Here is an 18171-nt window from a genome sequence, read left to right as displayed (position 1 = left end):
CTGGAACTCCAGTTCCAGGGGATCCACCAGCCTCTTCTGGCCTCAGTGGGCACCAGGCACACATGCAGAAAAATACTCATACACGTAAATAAAAACACTGAAAAAGGGTTATTGAAATGAGATGTGGAGCTAAAGAGATGGATCAGTGGGGTTAGGCTACTTACTACTCTTTCAAAAGAGGACCAGGTTTCAATTTCCAAGATCCACATGGATATTCACAACCGTCATTAACTCCAGTTCCCAGAAATCTGACATTGTTTGGCTTTGTGGGGCATGTACTGTCTTTTATGGAAATGTCTCTTATGTAGTACCTGATTGTCTCAGAATTGATTATGTAGACCTGGTTGGCTCAAACTCACAGGAATTATGCTTCTTCCTGCCAAGTGCAGAGTTAAAGGAAATTCTACATACCTGAAGAGGGGACCCAGCACTTGGGAGGCTGAAGCAGACGGATCTCAGAGTTCAAGGCCAGTCTGGTCTTACAGAGCAAGTTCCAGGACAGCAAAAGCTGCACAGAGACTGTCTTGAAAAACCAAACCAGAAAAAACAAAACAAATGAACAATAACAAAAATAATGGGAGGGCTACAGCTCTGGAGTTGGCTCAGTAAGAAAACATAGTAGTTTTGCAGAGGGTCTGAGTTCAGTTGCCAGCACCCACATTAGCCAGCTCACCACTTACCAAAGACTCTAACACCTCCAGGTACAGACATACATATAATTTAAAATAACAAAAACAAAATTTTAAAAGGACTGAAGTACATGGATAAGCCTTGGGGGCACAGGGGGCTGGCCACAAAAGACTCTCTACTGACTGTCTGAGTGCATAGCATTCATGAACTCATAGCAGCTGTGGTTACCTGAACAAGGCCTAAACAAGACTGGGTAGGCCCTTCGACATTTCATCATGGGTGTTGGAGAAGCTCATGAGGACCCTCCTCTCCTAAGGGACCACTCTAAGTTAATGGTTGTTGGGGAAGGTAGGTGTATCATTTTCTTCAATGATAAGTTGATGCTAGTACCCACAGTTACATACAGAGAGTGTGTCATACACACATACACCCAAAATGAAATTATGAAAAGAACTCAAAAAGTTCTTCACAATTCAAGTTTGTTCTGTCCTGTGCTCATCATTACTATGCTGAAGAACTAACAATTAAAAGGAGTACCAGGATTAGGGCAGCTCTGAGGAACTGGCCCCAGGATCACTGAAGATTGAAGAGAAGAAAAGCTGAAACTAAATACCAAGAATTTAACAGCAAGCAATCTATGAGAGCAAGCAATACTCATGGAAGACAAAGTTATCACAGAACCAAGCTGGAGAAGCCAGCAGCTCACTCAAAACCTCCAGTGCAGGGAAAAGGACTTGGTATTTTTATTTAATCCTATCTTCATCTCACAAGTGTTGAGATTACAGGCATGTGCCACCACTTACCTAGCTGAAGAACAGCAGAAAATTTTTGAGTCATTTTTAGAGAGAAACTCTTGTGTACTATGCACAAGCATCACATGTCAATAAAAAGCTGATGGCAAGTTAGCAAAAGGCAGGAAATAGAAGGCAGGTGTTCTAGTAGAGAGATAAGAACTCTAGGAAACAGTCAAGCTCAGGAAGAGTCACCACGGGAACTCTGTTGAGATGGACGTATGAAACTGAGGAGGGGTAACCAGCCATGTGGCAGACATAGAATCATTTAAACAGGTTAAATAAGTTACAAGCTAGTCAGGGAGCAAGCCTAGCAAATGGCCATAAGCATTAATTCATTAATAAGCTTCTAAGTATGATTCTGGAACTGGGGTTCAGGTGGGAAAACTCATGCTTACAATCATTACTTACTATTTTAGAGAGGGTCTCTGTCATTATTCTAACTTGATAAACTTGTGAAAATTATGAATTGCGTCTTGAAGGCTCATTAGAAACAAAAGTTTTTTGAGTAAGACCTTGTCCCTGGTTCTACATTTCTACCTCCAGATAAGTCTCGGAGGCTCCTTTGGCTGAGCATGAGGTGACAGACAGCTCAGAGAGTAAAGTGAGAAAAGTGCTTGCAGTACAGGTCTAAGAACCTAAGTTCAGCCACGCCGTGGTGGTGTACACCTTCAATTCCCCACACTCAGGAGCCAGAAGCAGATGGATGGATCTCGAAGCCAGCCTGAGAGCAAGTTCCAGGACAACCAGAACTACACAGAGAAACCTATCTGGGGGAGGGGGGGTAGGATAGACAAAGAGAAGGAGAGAGGGAAAAGAACCTGAGTTCAGATTCCTAGAACTCAAGAAAACATAAATGCAGTAGCACACATTTGTAATCAAAGCACTCCTACACTGAGGGAAGGCAGAGCTAAAAGGATCTCCAGAAGCTTGCAAGCCACCTTGCTGCTGTACACAGCAGCAAACAAGAGACTGTCTCAAATAAGAGAGAAGGTGAGGACCAAAACCTGATCTGTCCTCTGATTTCCATATGCTTGCTGTGGCATATACACACCTTACACACCCATAACAACAATTAAAGAAAATGAGGCTATGAATATGAAAAGGATGTATATAGGGAAGGGGTTTGTTGGGAGGAAAGGAGGAATGATGTAATTATAATCTCGATTTTTTTAATTATTTAAAAAAATAGTAATGGGTCTGGGAGGTATAGCTCAGTGGTAGAGAACTTGTCTAGCATGCATAAGGCCCAGCTTCTATTACCTGCACAAACAATAAATATGGTCCAAAAACCCAGAGCTGGGCCCTGGATTGATCTCCAGTAGACACCTGCTTCTGCTTCTTCACTATGAGTTAGCCCACTAACTCAGAGAGATCCTTGAAAGAACATATAGAGATCCCTGAGACATCAACAGCACAATGGTAATGGAGAAACAGATTGGGGGTTAGACTCAAAAGCTAGATACTAAACAAAAAGCAGTAGTATTTATTTCAAATAAGTTTTAAGTTGGGCATGGTGGCTCACTCCTATGATCCTAGCACTTAGGAGACAAAGGCAGGGGATCTCTGTGAGTTTGAGGCCAGCCTGGACTACTTATTGAATTATAGAACAGCCAAGGCTAGGAAAACAAGTGTGGTTATCATATACATACAATCTCAGAACTTTCGAGGTTAGAGACAAAAGGATCCCAGTTTCAAGGCCAGCAGACCAGAGTACTTGAGACTGTCTCACAAAAAACAAAACAACCAAAGGAAGAAAATGAAGGGAAGGGAAGGGAAGGGAAGGGAAGGGAAGGGAAGGGAAGGGAAGGGAAGGGAAGGGAAGGGAAGGAAAGGGAAAGGGAAAGGGAAAGGGAAGGGAATTTCCCTACATGCACCTTTCTTAGTCTCATTTGTAGGCTTAGATTTTCCAAAACCTACTTTTAATAAGAGTACTCAAAACACCTCATGAGTCTGTATCACATGACATGTCCAGGAACTTCCACTTCACTCGTCCTATGAGCTCTTACTTTTGGTAGTGCTGCTGCTTCTGCTGAAATACATTTCTCTTAGATTTTTACAGTAAGCTGCCAGGTATTAGACAAGCTTCTCACTCTCATGACAGCTGACACTTATCTCAGGCTACTGTGTGAATGAACAGGAACAAATGAGCAACAAGAAGCAGACAGAGGAGGAATGCCCCCAAGGATCCTCTGGTTAGACACCAGACAGTACTCAGCAGTATCAAAGTCATATTCAAACAAAACGCTAAGGTTCTAAGTTGGCCATATTCCTCTTTGCCACCAGGCAAGTTTCTTTTGTGATCTAGGCAGAGGCTATGTCACTTTTTCCTTCAGCCCACATGTACTGCATACCTCTACATATAATTCAGTTCTAGGGATACAAGTGTGAACACAAGGCAAGTATCCTACCTCACAGCCGAAAAGGCAAGAAAAAAAAACAAATAAAGTCATTACTGCAATAGTGGGGGGGTGGGGGCAACAGCTTAAAAGAATAAAGAGAGCAAAAGAATACAATTTGATTCATTTTTATGTGTATGGGTGTTTTGCCTGCATGAGTATCTGTGCACCACCTGAAGGCCTGATGCTCACAGAGGCCAAAAAGAGTATCAGATCCCCTGGAACTAGTCACAGACAATTGTGAGGTCATGTCACAATTCTCTAAAAGAGAAGCTAATGCTCTTAAGCACTAAGCCATCTCTTCAGCCACATAATTTTTTTGGTTTGGTTTAGTTTGGGTTTTGAGACAAGGTTTCTCTGTGTAGCCCTGGCTGTCCTAGAATTCACTCTATAGACCAGGCTGGCCTCAAACTCAGAGATCCAACAGCCTCTGCCTCCAGAGTACTAGGATTAAAGGCGTATGCCAGTACCACCTGGCTTAACCATATAATTTTTTAAAGATTTGAGTGTTTGCCTCATATGTGTGCATGAAACACATATATGCCTGATGCAAGCAGGAGCCAAGAGAGTCGGACCCCCCAGATCTAGTTACAGACAGCTGTGAACTACTGTATGTGTGCTAGAAACCAAAACCAGGTTCTTACCAAGGGCATAAGTACTTGCCACCTCTCAAGCCCCACAATTTTATTTTCTTAAGATTTACTTTTATTAATATGTGTGTACTGAGTCCACATATATGTATTGGAATGTATGGTCACTTTCATGTGCTGATACACACACACACCTATGCATACTTATAGAGACCAAAAGAGGGCTTCAGTACTCTCTCATAACTCTCTGTCTATTCTGAAGTAGAGTCTCTTCTCAAACCCTAGGCTCATGACTAAACGAAGCTAGAAGCCAACAAGCTCCAGCAATTCTCCTATCTCTACGCACCTCAGCAAAAGAGGTGCAGGCATTGCAGGAAATGCTCATGTAGATGTTAGGATCCAAACTCCAGCCCTCAAGACTGTGGAGAAAACACTCTTAATCACTGAGTCATCACTCTAACCCAAAGCGTACGTTTAAATGAAGGTCTCATGTGAGCTTAAGAAAATGGTATTTAAGCAAAAGAATCCAGCAAATTGTTATTTCTCAGCTGGTTTCACAAGCTCTAAACTAGTCAATGTAAATGTTTAATAACATAATACTTTAACCTAGTTAGTGAAAGATACCTCCATCCATTTGACTCTATCAAGAAAAAGACAGAAAAAAACTTCAGAGTCACTACTGAGATTGCTTCCTTATTTCATTAACCTAAAAAACATACCTTAACAGTTTTACTCTAAAATGTTTCATACTTAAGGGCTAGAAAGTTGGTTCCACGGTTAAAAGCACTTGTTCTTAAAAAGGACCCAGGTTCAATTCCCAGCACCCACATGAAGGCTCACTACTACCTCCATGGGCACCAGGAATGAATATAATACACAGACATACATGCAGACAAAAACATTCATACACATATTTAAAAACAAAAACAAAAATATGAACTGGGCATTGTGGCGCATGCCTTTAATCCCAACATTTTGGAAAGCAAGTGGATCTCTGAGTTTGAGGCCAGCCTGATCTACAGAATGAATTCCCCGACAGCTATAAACCAACACCCAGTCTCAAGAGAACAAAAAATAAAATAAAATTACTTTCCTACTTAAACCTCATTTCTCCATATAATAGTCACAATGCCAGCTAATCAATATCTTTTACCAGGTCTAACATTGCAATCTCCTACCAAGCTTATCAAAAACTCCTAGGTATCAGAACTATAGCTTGCTAGACCACAGAGGCTGGACCACGCTCCAGAGTTCATGTCTCAGTGACAATTTAGGATGAAACTGAGGAGTCTGCATTTCTAACCAGTTCTTGAGTAGATTGATACTTTTTGAGAACCACAAGTTCAGATTATGGTACAACAGCAGACCCAAACATTTGTTACATGGCTCTCACTGAAGGACTTCTTTCTTGTTCATGGTCCACACTCATTTTTTTGTTTTGTTTTGTTTTGTTTTGTTTTGTTTTTTCAAGACAGGGTTTCTCTGTATAACCCTGGCTGTCCTGGAACTCACTTTGTAGACTAGGCTAGCCTCAAACCAAGAAATCCACCTGCCTCTGCCTCCCGAGTGCTGGGATTAAAGGCATGCGCCACCACCGCCCAGCAGTCTACACTCATTTTTCTCCTGATTAGAAAACAGGAAAATGGGGGTGGGTAGGAGCCTCAGCAGTTAAGAGCGCCTGGCTGCTCTTCCAGAGAACTGGGATTCCATTCACAGCACCCACACGGCAGCTCACAATTACCCCTATCTCTAGTCCCAGGGGAATCCAATGCCCACTCCTGGCCTCTGCTGTGCATTGCATACATGTGGTGCACATAAACGCATACATATAGAAATAATGAGTGAGTGAGTGAGTGAGTGAGTGAATGAATGAATGAATGAATGAAATGTTAAAAAGAGATTTTAGTCAGGCAGTGATGGCACATGTCTTTACTGTTAGCATCAGCACTTAGGAGGCAGGCAGATCTCTGTGAGTTCAAGGCCAAGTCTGCAGAGATTTTCAAGGCAGCCAGGGCTACACAGAAAAACACTGTCAAGAAAGAAAGAAAGAAAGAAAGAAAGAAAGAAAGAAAGAAAGAAAGAAAGAAAGAGAGAGAGAGAGAGAGAGAGAGAGAGAGAGAGAGAGAGAGAGAGAGAGAGGGAGGAAGGGAGGGAGGGAGGGAGGGAGAAAAGAAAATGAGAAATAAGAAATGATAAAATAAACATCATTTTTTTAAACTTTCACTCAAATAGGCAGGTAAAATAGTTCATTTGGTAAAGTGCTTGCTTTGCAAGCATGATCACCTAAGATCCCCAAAATCTCTTAAAAAGATAAGTGTGATGGATGATGTATGCCAGTAATCCCAATACTGGGGAGAACCCTTGGGGCTCACGGGCCAGCCAGTCTAGCCAGAACAGTAAGAAATTCTCAAAAAATAAAGTACAGGCAGGTATAAGTGGTACAGACCCTGGAAGGCAGAATTGGAAGTCTTCACAGAGAGTTCCAGGACGAGTGTACAAAGACACCCTGTCTCAAAAAGAGGCAGAGGGACTGGAAAGATGCTTCAGTAGTTAAGGACACTTTGTTCCCACAGAGAAGCCAGGATTGGTTTCCAGCACCCACATACTACCTGTTAACTCCAACTCTAAGGGGTCCAATGCCCTCTTCTAGCCTCCATGAGCACTGCAAGGGTGTGGTGCACAGGCAAACATGTAGGCAAGCACCCACAGACAGAGAATAAATGAATACTAAAAATGTTTCCAATTAATGTAATGAATAATCAAGAAAGACAACTGATGTCAACCTGTTATCCATTCATACACAAATACATACAAAACACACACAGAGAAGACTGTGATTTGCCTGATCTGATCAAATATTAAAAAGAAAATAAAATAAAACTTATATTTTGAAGTGCTATGCTGGGCTGGCAAGGCAAAGATGCTCCCCACCAAGTCTGCTGACCTAAGCTCAAACCCAGGCTGCACATGGTCAAAGGAAGAGAGCTCTCTCCTACAATGGGTTCCACACAGGCAACCACATGCACTCAAAAAAACATAAATATACACACACACATATAAAGGATATACTACTTTCCCCTTTTTATTATTTAATTTTATGTGTGTGGGTATTTTGCCTGCGTGTTTGTGTACCACATTCATGCAATGCCCATGGAGGCCAGCAGAGGACATCAGATCCTCTGAGACTGGAGTTAACAGACATTTGTGAGTTTGTGGAAGCTAGGAATTGAACTTAGGTCCTCTGGAAGAGCAGCCAGTGTTCTTAACAGCTAAACTATCTCTCCAGCCCCCAATGTGCCACTTTTCAATAACCAAAGCAAATCACACAGCCACATCAAGTTTCAAAGAGATGAGATGTTCAAACATATTAGACACACAAAGCAGAAAAAAAAATGTCTAACCTAAACAAACACAGTAACTATGAGCTATTATTATACTCTTCCCACCCAGCATGGCAGCACTAAACACTGTATCCCAGCACTAAGGAGACAGAAACAGGAAGATATCTGTTTGAGTTCAAGGCCAGCCTGGTCTAGATATCAAGTTCCAGAATAGCCAGGGTTACATAACCAAGACCCTGTCTCAAACAACCAAAAAACAAAACATTCATCCCATCACCTCCGTCCATAACCCTCTAAAGAATAGGCTTTCCAAAGCACATACATGTATGATACACATATCACCTAACTCCCTTAGGACATTTCTAGAACCTAACCTTTCATTGCCTCCGGATGAAAATCCTCTCCAACATCCCATACATCTGCCCAGTTTCATTTTCTATTCTAATTATACTAGACTTTTCTGCTCCTATGATATGACCTCCAGAATATGTATTCTTATCCTGTATTGAGCTGACACCCAAAACCCCTTCTATTTCTGCTCCAAATCAATCCATAAGGAAATTTTTCCTGATGCCATCCCTAGTAATATACCTAGATCTTTCCTTCAAGTGTTACAGTTTTTGTTCTGAGAATTCTGAAAACATAAAATAGCTCGGGCAGAACCACATACTCACACTATCATCCACTAAGCCAGTTCTTATCTAACCACACACTCATCCTCTCTCCTGTCAAGAGTGTAAAATAAATCCCAAACCACAAATCATTGTTAGTAAATGTTTGTACAAAAGTTTAAAAAATAAAAATTCTAGGCTGGAGAGATGGTTCAGAGGTTAAGAGCACTGACTGCTCTTCCGAAGGTCCGGGGTTCAAATCCCAGCAACCACATGGTGGCTCACAACCACCTATAATGAGATCTGATGTCCTCTTCTGGGGTGTCTGAAGACAGCTACAGTGTACTTACATATAATAAATAAATCTTTAAAAAAAATAAAAAAATAAAAATTCTTGTGTCGCTTATAACAACTCTATCAGAGAATTTTTTTAAACTTTTTTTCTAACAAATATAGACATTATTCCAAATTCTTTTTATTTGGAATGATAAGGCTAGAGTCTGAACCCAGGGGCTCTAAAGCTCGATTACTGAGCTACATCCTTAGCACTCAGTACTCTAATGTCTGGTATTTAGTCATGTCTTTTGTTAACCAGACACAGATGCAAATAAGCCCTACACTCTGTTAGTGTAATTTCAACCTCTTGTCATCTACAGTCCTCTCCTGTCTTTCCCTAGAGAAGAAGAAAACAGTTGTTAGTCTTGAGGTTTCTGTCCTTACTTCTGCCATTGGCAGTCCTGACATAACTGAAGACATTCCTCTCTCCTCAGTAGTTTTATCAGCTGTTAGACATGGATATTTCATCAAATTTGAGGTTGATTTTTTTTTTCTTCCAAGATTATCCCACAGGTTTTATTTTTTTTTTCTTTTCTTTTTTTTTTTTTTTTTTTTTTTGGTTTTTCGAGACAGGGTTTCTCTGTGTAGCCCTGGCTGTCCTGGAACTCACTTTGTAGACCAGGCTGTCCTCAAACTCAGAAATCTGCCTGCCTCTGTCTCCCAAGTGCTGGGATTAAAGGCGTGCGCCACCACCGCCCAGCCACAGGTTTTCAAAAACAAAATCTTTTGTCCTTTTTTTTCTCCTGCTCACAGGTAGGTCCCTAAACTTCATGGGATAAAGGATAGGATTCCAGCTTGTTACTGTCACAGGGCTAATCTCAGTCATTTCTTCAATAAAGAAGTATTAGAATGCTGGGGAGATAGCGCCAATTGGTAGTAGAGTGTTTACACAGCATACAGGAAGCCTGGGGCTCAATCCCTAGGACCACATAAACTGGATATGGTGGTATATACACCTCTAATCCTAGCACTTGAGAAATGAATGCAAGAGAACTGGAAGGTCTAATAATAATAATAAATATGAATATTATTATTGTTTGTTTTATGTAAGATATATGTTAATTATAGGCCAAACCTACTCCATCTTGGGACTGGCCTCCATCTTAAAGAAAAAAAGCCCGAAAACCTGACCTGCAGCAGAACCATGGTGCAACCATGCACCCATATGCCATGTACCCATATACCATGTACCCCACAGCTTGTCCTTGGCCAGAGTTACTGCCTAGCTACTTCCTAACAACAGTTAATCAAAGATTAGTCTGATTGTTTCAGATGTACTTTCAGACCATTTGTGATTGTATACAGTCTTGCTTCAGAGCACTTACCTGCTGGCTTATAGTCATTCATTCTATTAGATGCTTGCCAGACTGGACACCCTCTCCCTGGCTTTTATTTTCCTATAAAAACTTGTCCTGCTGAGGTTCGAGGCTGATCTGCCTTCCCTTCGCCTCCTGCTGTATCAGGGTTGGGTTGGAGGAGAGCCCAAGACTGAGCTTACAATAAAATAAAGAGACCCTAATGCTATTACATCAGAAACGGCTCCTTGGTGGTCTTGGTGGTTCATGAACACTTCCTGGCACAACATTAATAAGTGGCACAGCACAGCTGCCTTTAATCACAGAACTCAGGAAACAGAGGCAAGCACAGGCAGAGCTTAAAAAAAAAAAAAAAAAGCCTTGCCTGGAAAAACAAAACAAAACAACAAAAAAGTGGCACAGGGCTGGGCAGTGGTGGCGCACGCCTTTAATCCCAGCACTCGGGAGGCAGAGGCAAGCGAATTTCTGAGTTCGAGGCCAGCCTGGTCTCCAGAGTGAGTTCCAGGACAGCCAGGGCTATACAGAGAAACCCTGTCTCGAAAAAAAACTGAAAAAAAAAAAAAAAAAAAAAAAAAAAAAGAATACCTGCTCTCATATGCACACACAAATTATTATTATTAAAATAAATAAGAAATGAATGGCAGGAGAGTTGGCTATGGTGGTACATGCCTACAATTCTAGCACCTGGGAACCTGAGCTAGATCAGTCAATCACAATTTGAAAGTCAGCCTGTTATAACACACCAAGTTCCAAACCACCCAGGGTTACACAGCAAGACTATTTCAAAAACTATAAATAAATAAATAAATAAATAAATAAATAGGAAATGAGAGTCGTAAGTACAAAACTGTAATGGCCTTTGCCCCTTCTACCCACTTACAGATAGGCTAAAATTTTTTCCTGAGCAGCAAAACAATAATTTTCCAGGCCCTTCAAAAGCCCAATCATTTTCACCTAAAGCATAGTGACTTAGGGCAAATTACTTAACTAATATCTTTGAAATTTCCTGCTGTGATGTTAAGATGAAATAAAGAAGACTTACAGGGGCTGGAGAGGGAGGGGCTCAGTGGTCAAGAGGTCTTGCAAAGGACTTGGATTCTATTCCAGAATCCAAATGTAGTTCACACCTATGTTAAACTCCATCCCAGGGCATCTATCTATCCAGTGTCCTCTTCTGACATCCTTGGCACCAGTCACTCCCCTGATGTATCTATATACATGCAACCAATACACTCACAAACATAAAATACTAAAGTAAATCCAAAAAATAAAAAAAATAAAAAGCATGGAGGTGGGAGTACAGCACAGAGACAGGAACAGGTGGATCCCTGAGTTCCAGGTCAGCCGGGCCTACAGACAAAAGCTCCAGGACTACACAGATAAACTGTTTCAAACAGAAAAAAGAAAAAATAACAATAATTTGCAACTCAAAAATTGTGTAGAAGGACCAAGATCCACATGGTAGGAGAACTGACTGACTACTGAAAGTTGTACACTTATCCCTACATACCAACCACAAGCCACATGTCATACATACATACACACACACACACACACACCCCTTTCTAAGCTGTATAGAGCAAAACTCTACACCAACACTAACCTCTAATCTTTAAAAAGGAAGCAATACAAACCTATTTCTAATTGAAAAATAAAATCTAAACCCACACAATCCTGTGAAATAGACATTCTTAGGAAAGTATCAAATAATACCGCAAATCTGACTCCATTTGTTAACTGAGTCCCTTCTACACCTAGGTAGTAAAGATACCAAGGTACCACCAGTCAGGATCCTCCCTTTGAAAAGCCAACGAGGACGATATGAAAACCTGGGCAATGTGCTGGAGGCCCTACACAATACCATGACAAATCTGGCACAAGTACAGTTGGTATATCTGGGCTTTTGTTCCAGATATGCAACACCAGTGAAAGCAAGCTTCCCAGAGACAAGAGCTGAACCATCAAAAACCACCACAGGGGACTGAAGAGATGGCTCGGCAGTTAGAAACTTGCTGGTCTTCCAGAGATCTAGGTTCAGTTTCAAGCACCAAAATGGGGCTCACAATCTAACTCCAGTCCCAGAGATCTCACAATGCCCTCTGGGCACACACATAATGCACTCACAAACATGCACACGAAACACCCATACACATAAAATAAAATCTAACAAAACAAATAAACAATAAAAAAAATTTTAAACCACACTGAAACTCCAGAAATAAACCAGGATTATCTTAAATGAGGTGGGCAGCATAATAATATAATCTTGGGACAACAAAAGATTGACTAGAGGACAGAACAGGAAGACAGGGAATCCTCTAGACCTAGAGATTCTACTGAGTAGCAAGGAACACCAGGATAGATAGAGGGTACTTTGCAAAACAAAGACATCAAAGCTTCCTTTCAGAGAGAACAAAGGTAGGTCACAAAATAGGCCCTTCTTCCCTCTGGTTTACAAGGTAAAAATGGGGCCAGTATTAACCAATTTTCATACTGTAATTACCATATCTGTGCCCCTCTCCTCTTTATCTTTCCAGCCTGTAAAAACCACATCAGGGGTCCAAATGACAGCTCAGCAGGTAATGATGCTTGCCACCTGACAACCTGAGTCTGATTCAAACAGCCCACACAGCGGACAAAGAGAACTCCTGAGAATTCCTGCTAACTGTCCTCTAACATCCACATGCACACCATGGCATGAGTCTAGGCATGAGCACATACATGCACACACACAAATAAGTAAATGTAACTTTAAAAAAAAAAAAGCTGAGCGTGGTGGCGCACGCCTTTAATCCCAGCACTCGGGAGACAGAGGCAGGCGGATTTCTGAGTTGGAGGCCAGCCTGGTCTACAAAGTGAGTTCCAGGACAGCCAGGGCTACACAGAGAAACCTTGTCTTGAAAAAATACACATCAGCTCTTCCTCTGGCATCTGTCCTTTCTTCCTATCCCCACCTCTTATCATATCTACTACTCTATCCTAGTCCTGATCTGCAGGCTTCCTCACTGACCTCTCCCACCAGTCCTTGGCTCTCCTCTTTCTCAAGTATGTTCACACAAACTCCTTCATCAACATCACTTTATCATCATCATATGAGCACTGAATGATGGTTCATTCAAATCACCAGTGCATATCTGCCAGTCTTCAGATATCATTTTAGTTACTGAGGATGAAAACTAAAAGACCAAATCCCCACCTACACAGATATCAATGGAGACAGGAAGGACAAGCAAAACACATTGAGCTATGGAGAAAATGCTAAGACTGAATGAAATGCCAGACAAGTGTGTTTGTTTTTTGAGACAGGGGCTCACCATATAGGCCTGGCTGATCTAGAACTCACTAAATAGGCCTGACTGGTCAGGAACTCAAGAGATCCTACTCCTGCCTCCTGAGTGCTGGGATTAAAGGAATAAGCCACACCATACACAGGATCAAGGGAATATTTTAAACTAGTAAAATGGGTAAAAATCTCTGAGAGGTAAAAATCAAGTCACACAGACACTTGGAGAATACTACAGACAGAACAAACAGTATTCCAGTGGTCTAAGGCACAGTGGGACTAGTGTTTAGAGCAAGCAAGAGGTATAGCTAAAATAGTAATAGAGACCAGGAAAAGATGAAGGAAGTCACAAATACTGAAATCTTATCTACAAGAGCCTTCCAAAACAGGTTGCTTCCAAAATAGAGGCTTCCCGTATGAGGCTCAAGTTAAGACGTCACTGAAGGAAGAGTGAGTCCATGAACACACGGCAGAGCATGTATAAGCTGGGAAAGAGTAATAAAAATTAACCACTCAAAGGCTCAAGAGGAAGCATGGACAAAAGAAGGTAAGATGGGCTGACAAGACGCCTAAGCAAGTAAAAGTGCAATCCTGGTGCCCTAAATTCAAACCCTAGACCCCAGAGTGAAAGAAGTCGTGAAAACTGTTTACTGACCTCGTGCACACAGACAGACAAATAAATAAAAGACAGATGGGGGAACCAAAGAAATTACATAGTGGTTAAGAGGGCCTGCTGCTCTTCAAGTAGACCTGAGTTTGATTCCCAAAACCCATGTTGAGAGGTTCATAATCACCTCTAACTCCAGCTCCAGAGGGTCAGATGCTCTTTCCTGGCCTCACTGGGCACTGGCATGCATGCGCGCGCGCGCGCACACACACACACACACACACACATAAATCCTAATTTTAAAAAATTTAAGATTAATTCATTACTTTATTTAAATGAGGTGTATGTGTGTGTGTGAGAGAGAGAGGGAGGGAGGGAGGGAGGGAGGGAGGGAGGAAGGAAGGAAGGAAGGAAGGGAGAGAGAGAGAGAGAGAGAGAGAGAGAGAAAGAAAAGAAAAGAAAAGAAAAGAAAAGAAAAGAAAAGAAAAGAAAAGAAAGAGAGAGAGAAAGAATGAGAATGAAAGTGAGACCAAAAGAGGGTGTTAGATCTCCTGGGTCTAACATCAAAATCTTTTTCTCCCACAATGTTCAGTATAAATAACCATTCTTAGAGAAACTAATAAACCATACTGATAGTTTGTAAACATGGGAGTAATCTAGTGCCTAAGTGATTCCTTTTGCTTTTATACCTTAAATTCATTTTGCCTAGCCTAGTGATACAGAGAAATAAACGAGAAACAATAGACTCTTGCTCCTCCTTATTTGTTGCACTTGAATACTTGCAATGTTTCAAAAACTATCTCCATTTAGCATCAGCAAAAACTAGCAAACTGACCCCTCAGCTACCACATACATTTGTTTATCACAGCTAGGAGAGATCAGAGAAAGGAAAGCCATAAGATTGAGTAAAATCATGCCTACAAGAGCCTTCCAAAACAGGCAGGAACCACAGGGCTTGGTTTCTAGAATAAAGCTCAAGCTAAGATTAAAGAGGGACCTCAGCTCAACTCTCTTTCATATTCAGCTTCCTGGAACTTTTCTCTTCCAACATGGCTTAAAGAGAGGCTAACAGGTCATATGCTAAGAGCAAATGGGTTGCTTATCCTAAACTATGTCCACTTAATAGTATTTAACTGAACTTCTGATGTGAAAAAGTAAAAAGCAGAAACCAGGGTGCCCAAAACTAACAGAGTACCATGTTCAAGAATTTACCCAAAAGGTGAAAAAAGCCATTACAAAGCTGTATGCTTGCGATGTAGAATAATCAGTGGCCCAGACCCAACAACAACTCCTTCTGGAGTGAAGACAGATCACCACAAATTTGGGGAGAGAGATACTCTGATTATACTGAAAAAGAGTGCAGCCAGGAGACTAAAATACTTATATAAAATTGTATGTATTCTATAGTCTTTGAGCAATTTGCCAGAAAATAAAACACAATATTGGAATATGTAAACATAAAGACTTCATCAGACTAAAGATGTAGCTCAGTAGTTGAGAACCTGCCTAATGCTCAAGGTCCAGGGCTCAGTCTTTAATAGATACACACAATACCTGGGCATAGCCCTTCATGCTTCAAATTTCAGTACTATGAGGACTGTTCAAAGTTCAAGGCCATCCTAGTCTATGCAGTAAGTTCTAGGCAGCCATAGTAACTTACCAAGACCCTGTTTCAAAAAAAAAATCTGTTTTCAATTATCATTAATTAAAGCACTCACTCAAAAAAGTTATTTGAAAGAATTAAAAAGCATAATAAATTCAAATTATATTCATCGGCTCATTTTAGCACAATTTTTTTTACACGTGCTATTACTTGGTAAGGAAACTCAATCCCTACAGCTCATATTGGACACTTTAACTAGCATTTCCTATCTTTTCACCAGCACATCTTAGTCTAATTCCATCTACATTCATGTTTTACACTGAATTGTCAAAACTGTAAAAAAAGGAAGTAACTAATTAGTTCCCATTCTGCCGTGTGAGTAAACCTTTTTAAAGCCTGAGTACTTCTTGGAAGGATGTCTGAATAGATGAAAAGCTAGACTCCTTCCTTAAGGAACCCACAGGGTCTCTAATGCCTGACTCACTCTGCAGTTCTGACTTAAGTCTTCTTTTGGTTCCTCACATTTCTGCAGGCAGTGGCTTAACAGCCCTGTATAGCGTGGTTGCACAAAAATAACCTAGTACTCTCACTTGTAGTCTTACTGTTTTTCTCTTTGTCCCTACAAACTTCGAGTTATGCCAGTTTATAACATTACAATGAATATATCACATCTGTGAACACATGAGAATTGTCCATTACTTTTTTAAAAATTCACTATATGCTGACTCTTAGAATCAGAGGCCAAAAGAGGAGGATTTTTGTTCTGAATATGTAAGAGTCATTCACAAAAGCTTACAGAAATTGGCAAGCAAATATTAAGTCCACACACTTTGAGCCATCAAACCAAAAATGAAGGCTGCTGGGCAGAGAAGAAAATGGAAGGAAAGAAAAGGAAATGACTCAAAGTAAGCGAATGTACAAAGTGTGAATCCTCTCCATCTCTAGCCAACAGTTATGATTTGAACTCAGGGTGCTGGGGAATGGGAGAACACACAGAAAGAGCTGTGTTTACAGAACCTGCTCTCTCCATGCTACTTTCTGTATTTGTGTGTGTGTGTGTGTGTGTGTGTGTGTATTACATCGACTTAAGTACCAGAACTTAAAACATGGAAAATATGCCAGTTAAAAGTCTCAGCTTCCTAAGTGAGATGTTTCCTAACTTTCTATAGTGATATCTTATTTCAAATACATAAAATAGAATTAACATCCACACACGATCTTAGAATTAAGTCAATGTCTTTAAAAGTCAAGGCCTTCAAAGTCTTGAATTAAACTGGCAGTACTTAGGAACTTCTCTAACCTAATTCTGAACTCCCGCTGGTCTCTTTACAGGGTCCGTTATAAAATACACACCCCTCCAATTATCTACCTGAAAATGATTCCCGTCAGACCATCCGATTTCATACCGTTTCGTCGTCAATGTCAAACCACGTCCTGAGCTGAGAAGGAAGAAAAGCTCAATGTTGCGACGGGTCCTATGCAACAACCTCATCCATTTTCTTCTCACCGAAACTCAAACCGAACATCTTTTAAATGCCGAGATTTAAAACCAAGGCAGTAGCCAGCCGCTTGGTCGTCACGGTCCGGCTCGCCGCGCCCTGCGCCTTCTAGGCTGAGAGCTGCATCCCAGGCGAGGGAGCGCGCCCTGTGAGGCGCGGCCACAGCCCCGGGCGGGTCCGCGGGTCCAGCCTGCCTCGTCTCCACCTGCGAGGCCCGGCAAGGGCCGGCGACCGCGGCGCCGCGCTGACCAACGGCCGGCGTCCCAAGTGTCAACGCCGGACGCTTCCGCACACAAAAAGCGCCCCTCGGTCCACCCGGCCGCCCCTCCCACCGTGCCACCCGGCCCCGCGCCCTGCGCCGCACAAAGACTTGCTCGGCCCGCCGGGCGCCGCGGGAACAAAGGCGGCCGCCCGCCGGCCGGGCACAGGTGCAGCCCCGGCCAGCGGGCCCAACATGGCCGCGCGCCCGCCGCCCCGTTAGCCGTCGCTGGCCGTGCGCGTCCGACCGGCGCTTCAGGCCCCGTTTTCCCAGCCTTCCGATCCTCCACCCTCGCCTCAGGCCGCGCGTCCTCCTCCGGCCTGTCCCCGGCGCCCGGCCCTCAGCCCCTCAAGCCTCCCCCTCAGCCCTCGGGCCTCGATCTCCCGGCCTCCCGGCCCGGCCTCCCTTCCCCAGCCAGCGGTTAGTTCCCGCGGCGGTTGGCCGGCGGCCCCAGTGACCTACGCTGCAACGCATCCTCCGGCTGCTGTCCGGCAGCGGCTGTCCGGCGACGGCAGCGGCGGCGACAGCGGACGCGAGGCCGCGGAGGGCAGGGAGGCAGGAGGGGGCGGCGGCGGCGGCAGCGGCGGGCGCAGCGCGGCCAGGCCGAGGCTCTCCGCGCGCGGCGCCGACCCCGCCCCCGCGCCTCCCGCCCGCCGCCGCAGCCGCCGGGGCCGCCGCCGCCCCCAGAAGCCGCGGGAAAAGTGCGCTTTGCTGATTGGCTGCCGCCTCAAGTCGCCCGCGGACCGGGCTTTTCAAATCCGCGCCGGGGCCGCGCGCGGAGAGCGGCAGGCGGCGGGCGACAGGGCGCGCGTGGTAGGCAGCGATCCCGAGCGCGGGTGTTGGGGAGCTCGGCGCGCGCCCGCTCCGCTCGCCTCCCGCTCCCGCTCCCGCTGCTCGAGCGGCGCG

The 18171-nt window shown here is 43.2% G+C and overlaps 2 protein-coding genes across 9 annotated transcripts in view; one reads left to right on the top strand and one right to left on the bottom strand.

Moving 5' to 3' along the window:
* Nsd2 (nuclear receptor binding SET domain protein 2) overlaps window positions 1-17929 on the bottom strand; it is a 77291-nt gene extending 59362 nt beyond the window's left edge. For 2 of the 8 annotated variants that reach the window (XM_006503660.4, XM_006503662.4), the window contains exons 1-2: window positions 17728-17913; window positions 16877-16946 (exon numbers count right to left, since the gene is read on the bottom strand). The gene's annotated coding sequence lies outside the window, so the exon portion shown is untranslated. Of the gene's footprint in view, window positions 1-16876; window positions 17125-17727 lie in introns of those variants that run through there. The other 6 variants (XM_006503658.4, XM_006503663.4, XM_006503661.4 and 3 more) reach the window with 5 other exon arrangements.
* Gm52782 (predicted gene, 52782) lies at window positions 12579-17741 on the top strand. Its single transcript, XM_030254959.1, has 2 exons — window positions 12579-12593; window positions 17119-17741. The coding sequence occupies exons 1-2, from the start codon at window positions 12579-12581 to the stop codon at window positions 17485-17487; spliced, it is 384 nt and encodes a 127-aa protein (XP_030110819.1). The 3' UTR covers window positions 17488-17741.
* Window positions 17930-18171: the final 242 nt, after the last annotated feature.

Source organism: Mus musculus, chromosome 5 (genome assembly GCF_000001635.26).
Source record: "Mus musculus strain C57BL/6J chromosome 5, GRCm38.p6 C57BL/6J".
NCBI classification, from domain to species: domain Eukaryota; kingdom Metazoa; phylum Chordata; class Mammalia; order Rodentia; family Muridae; genus Mus; species Mus musculus.
This window is presented reverse-complemented; position numbering and strand designations above follow the sequence as displayed.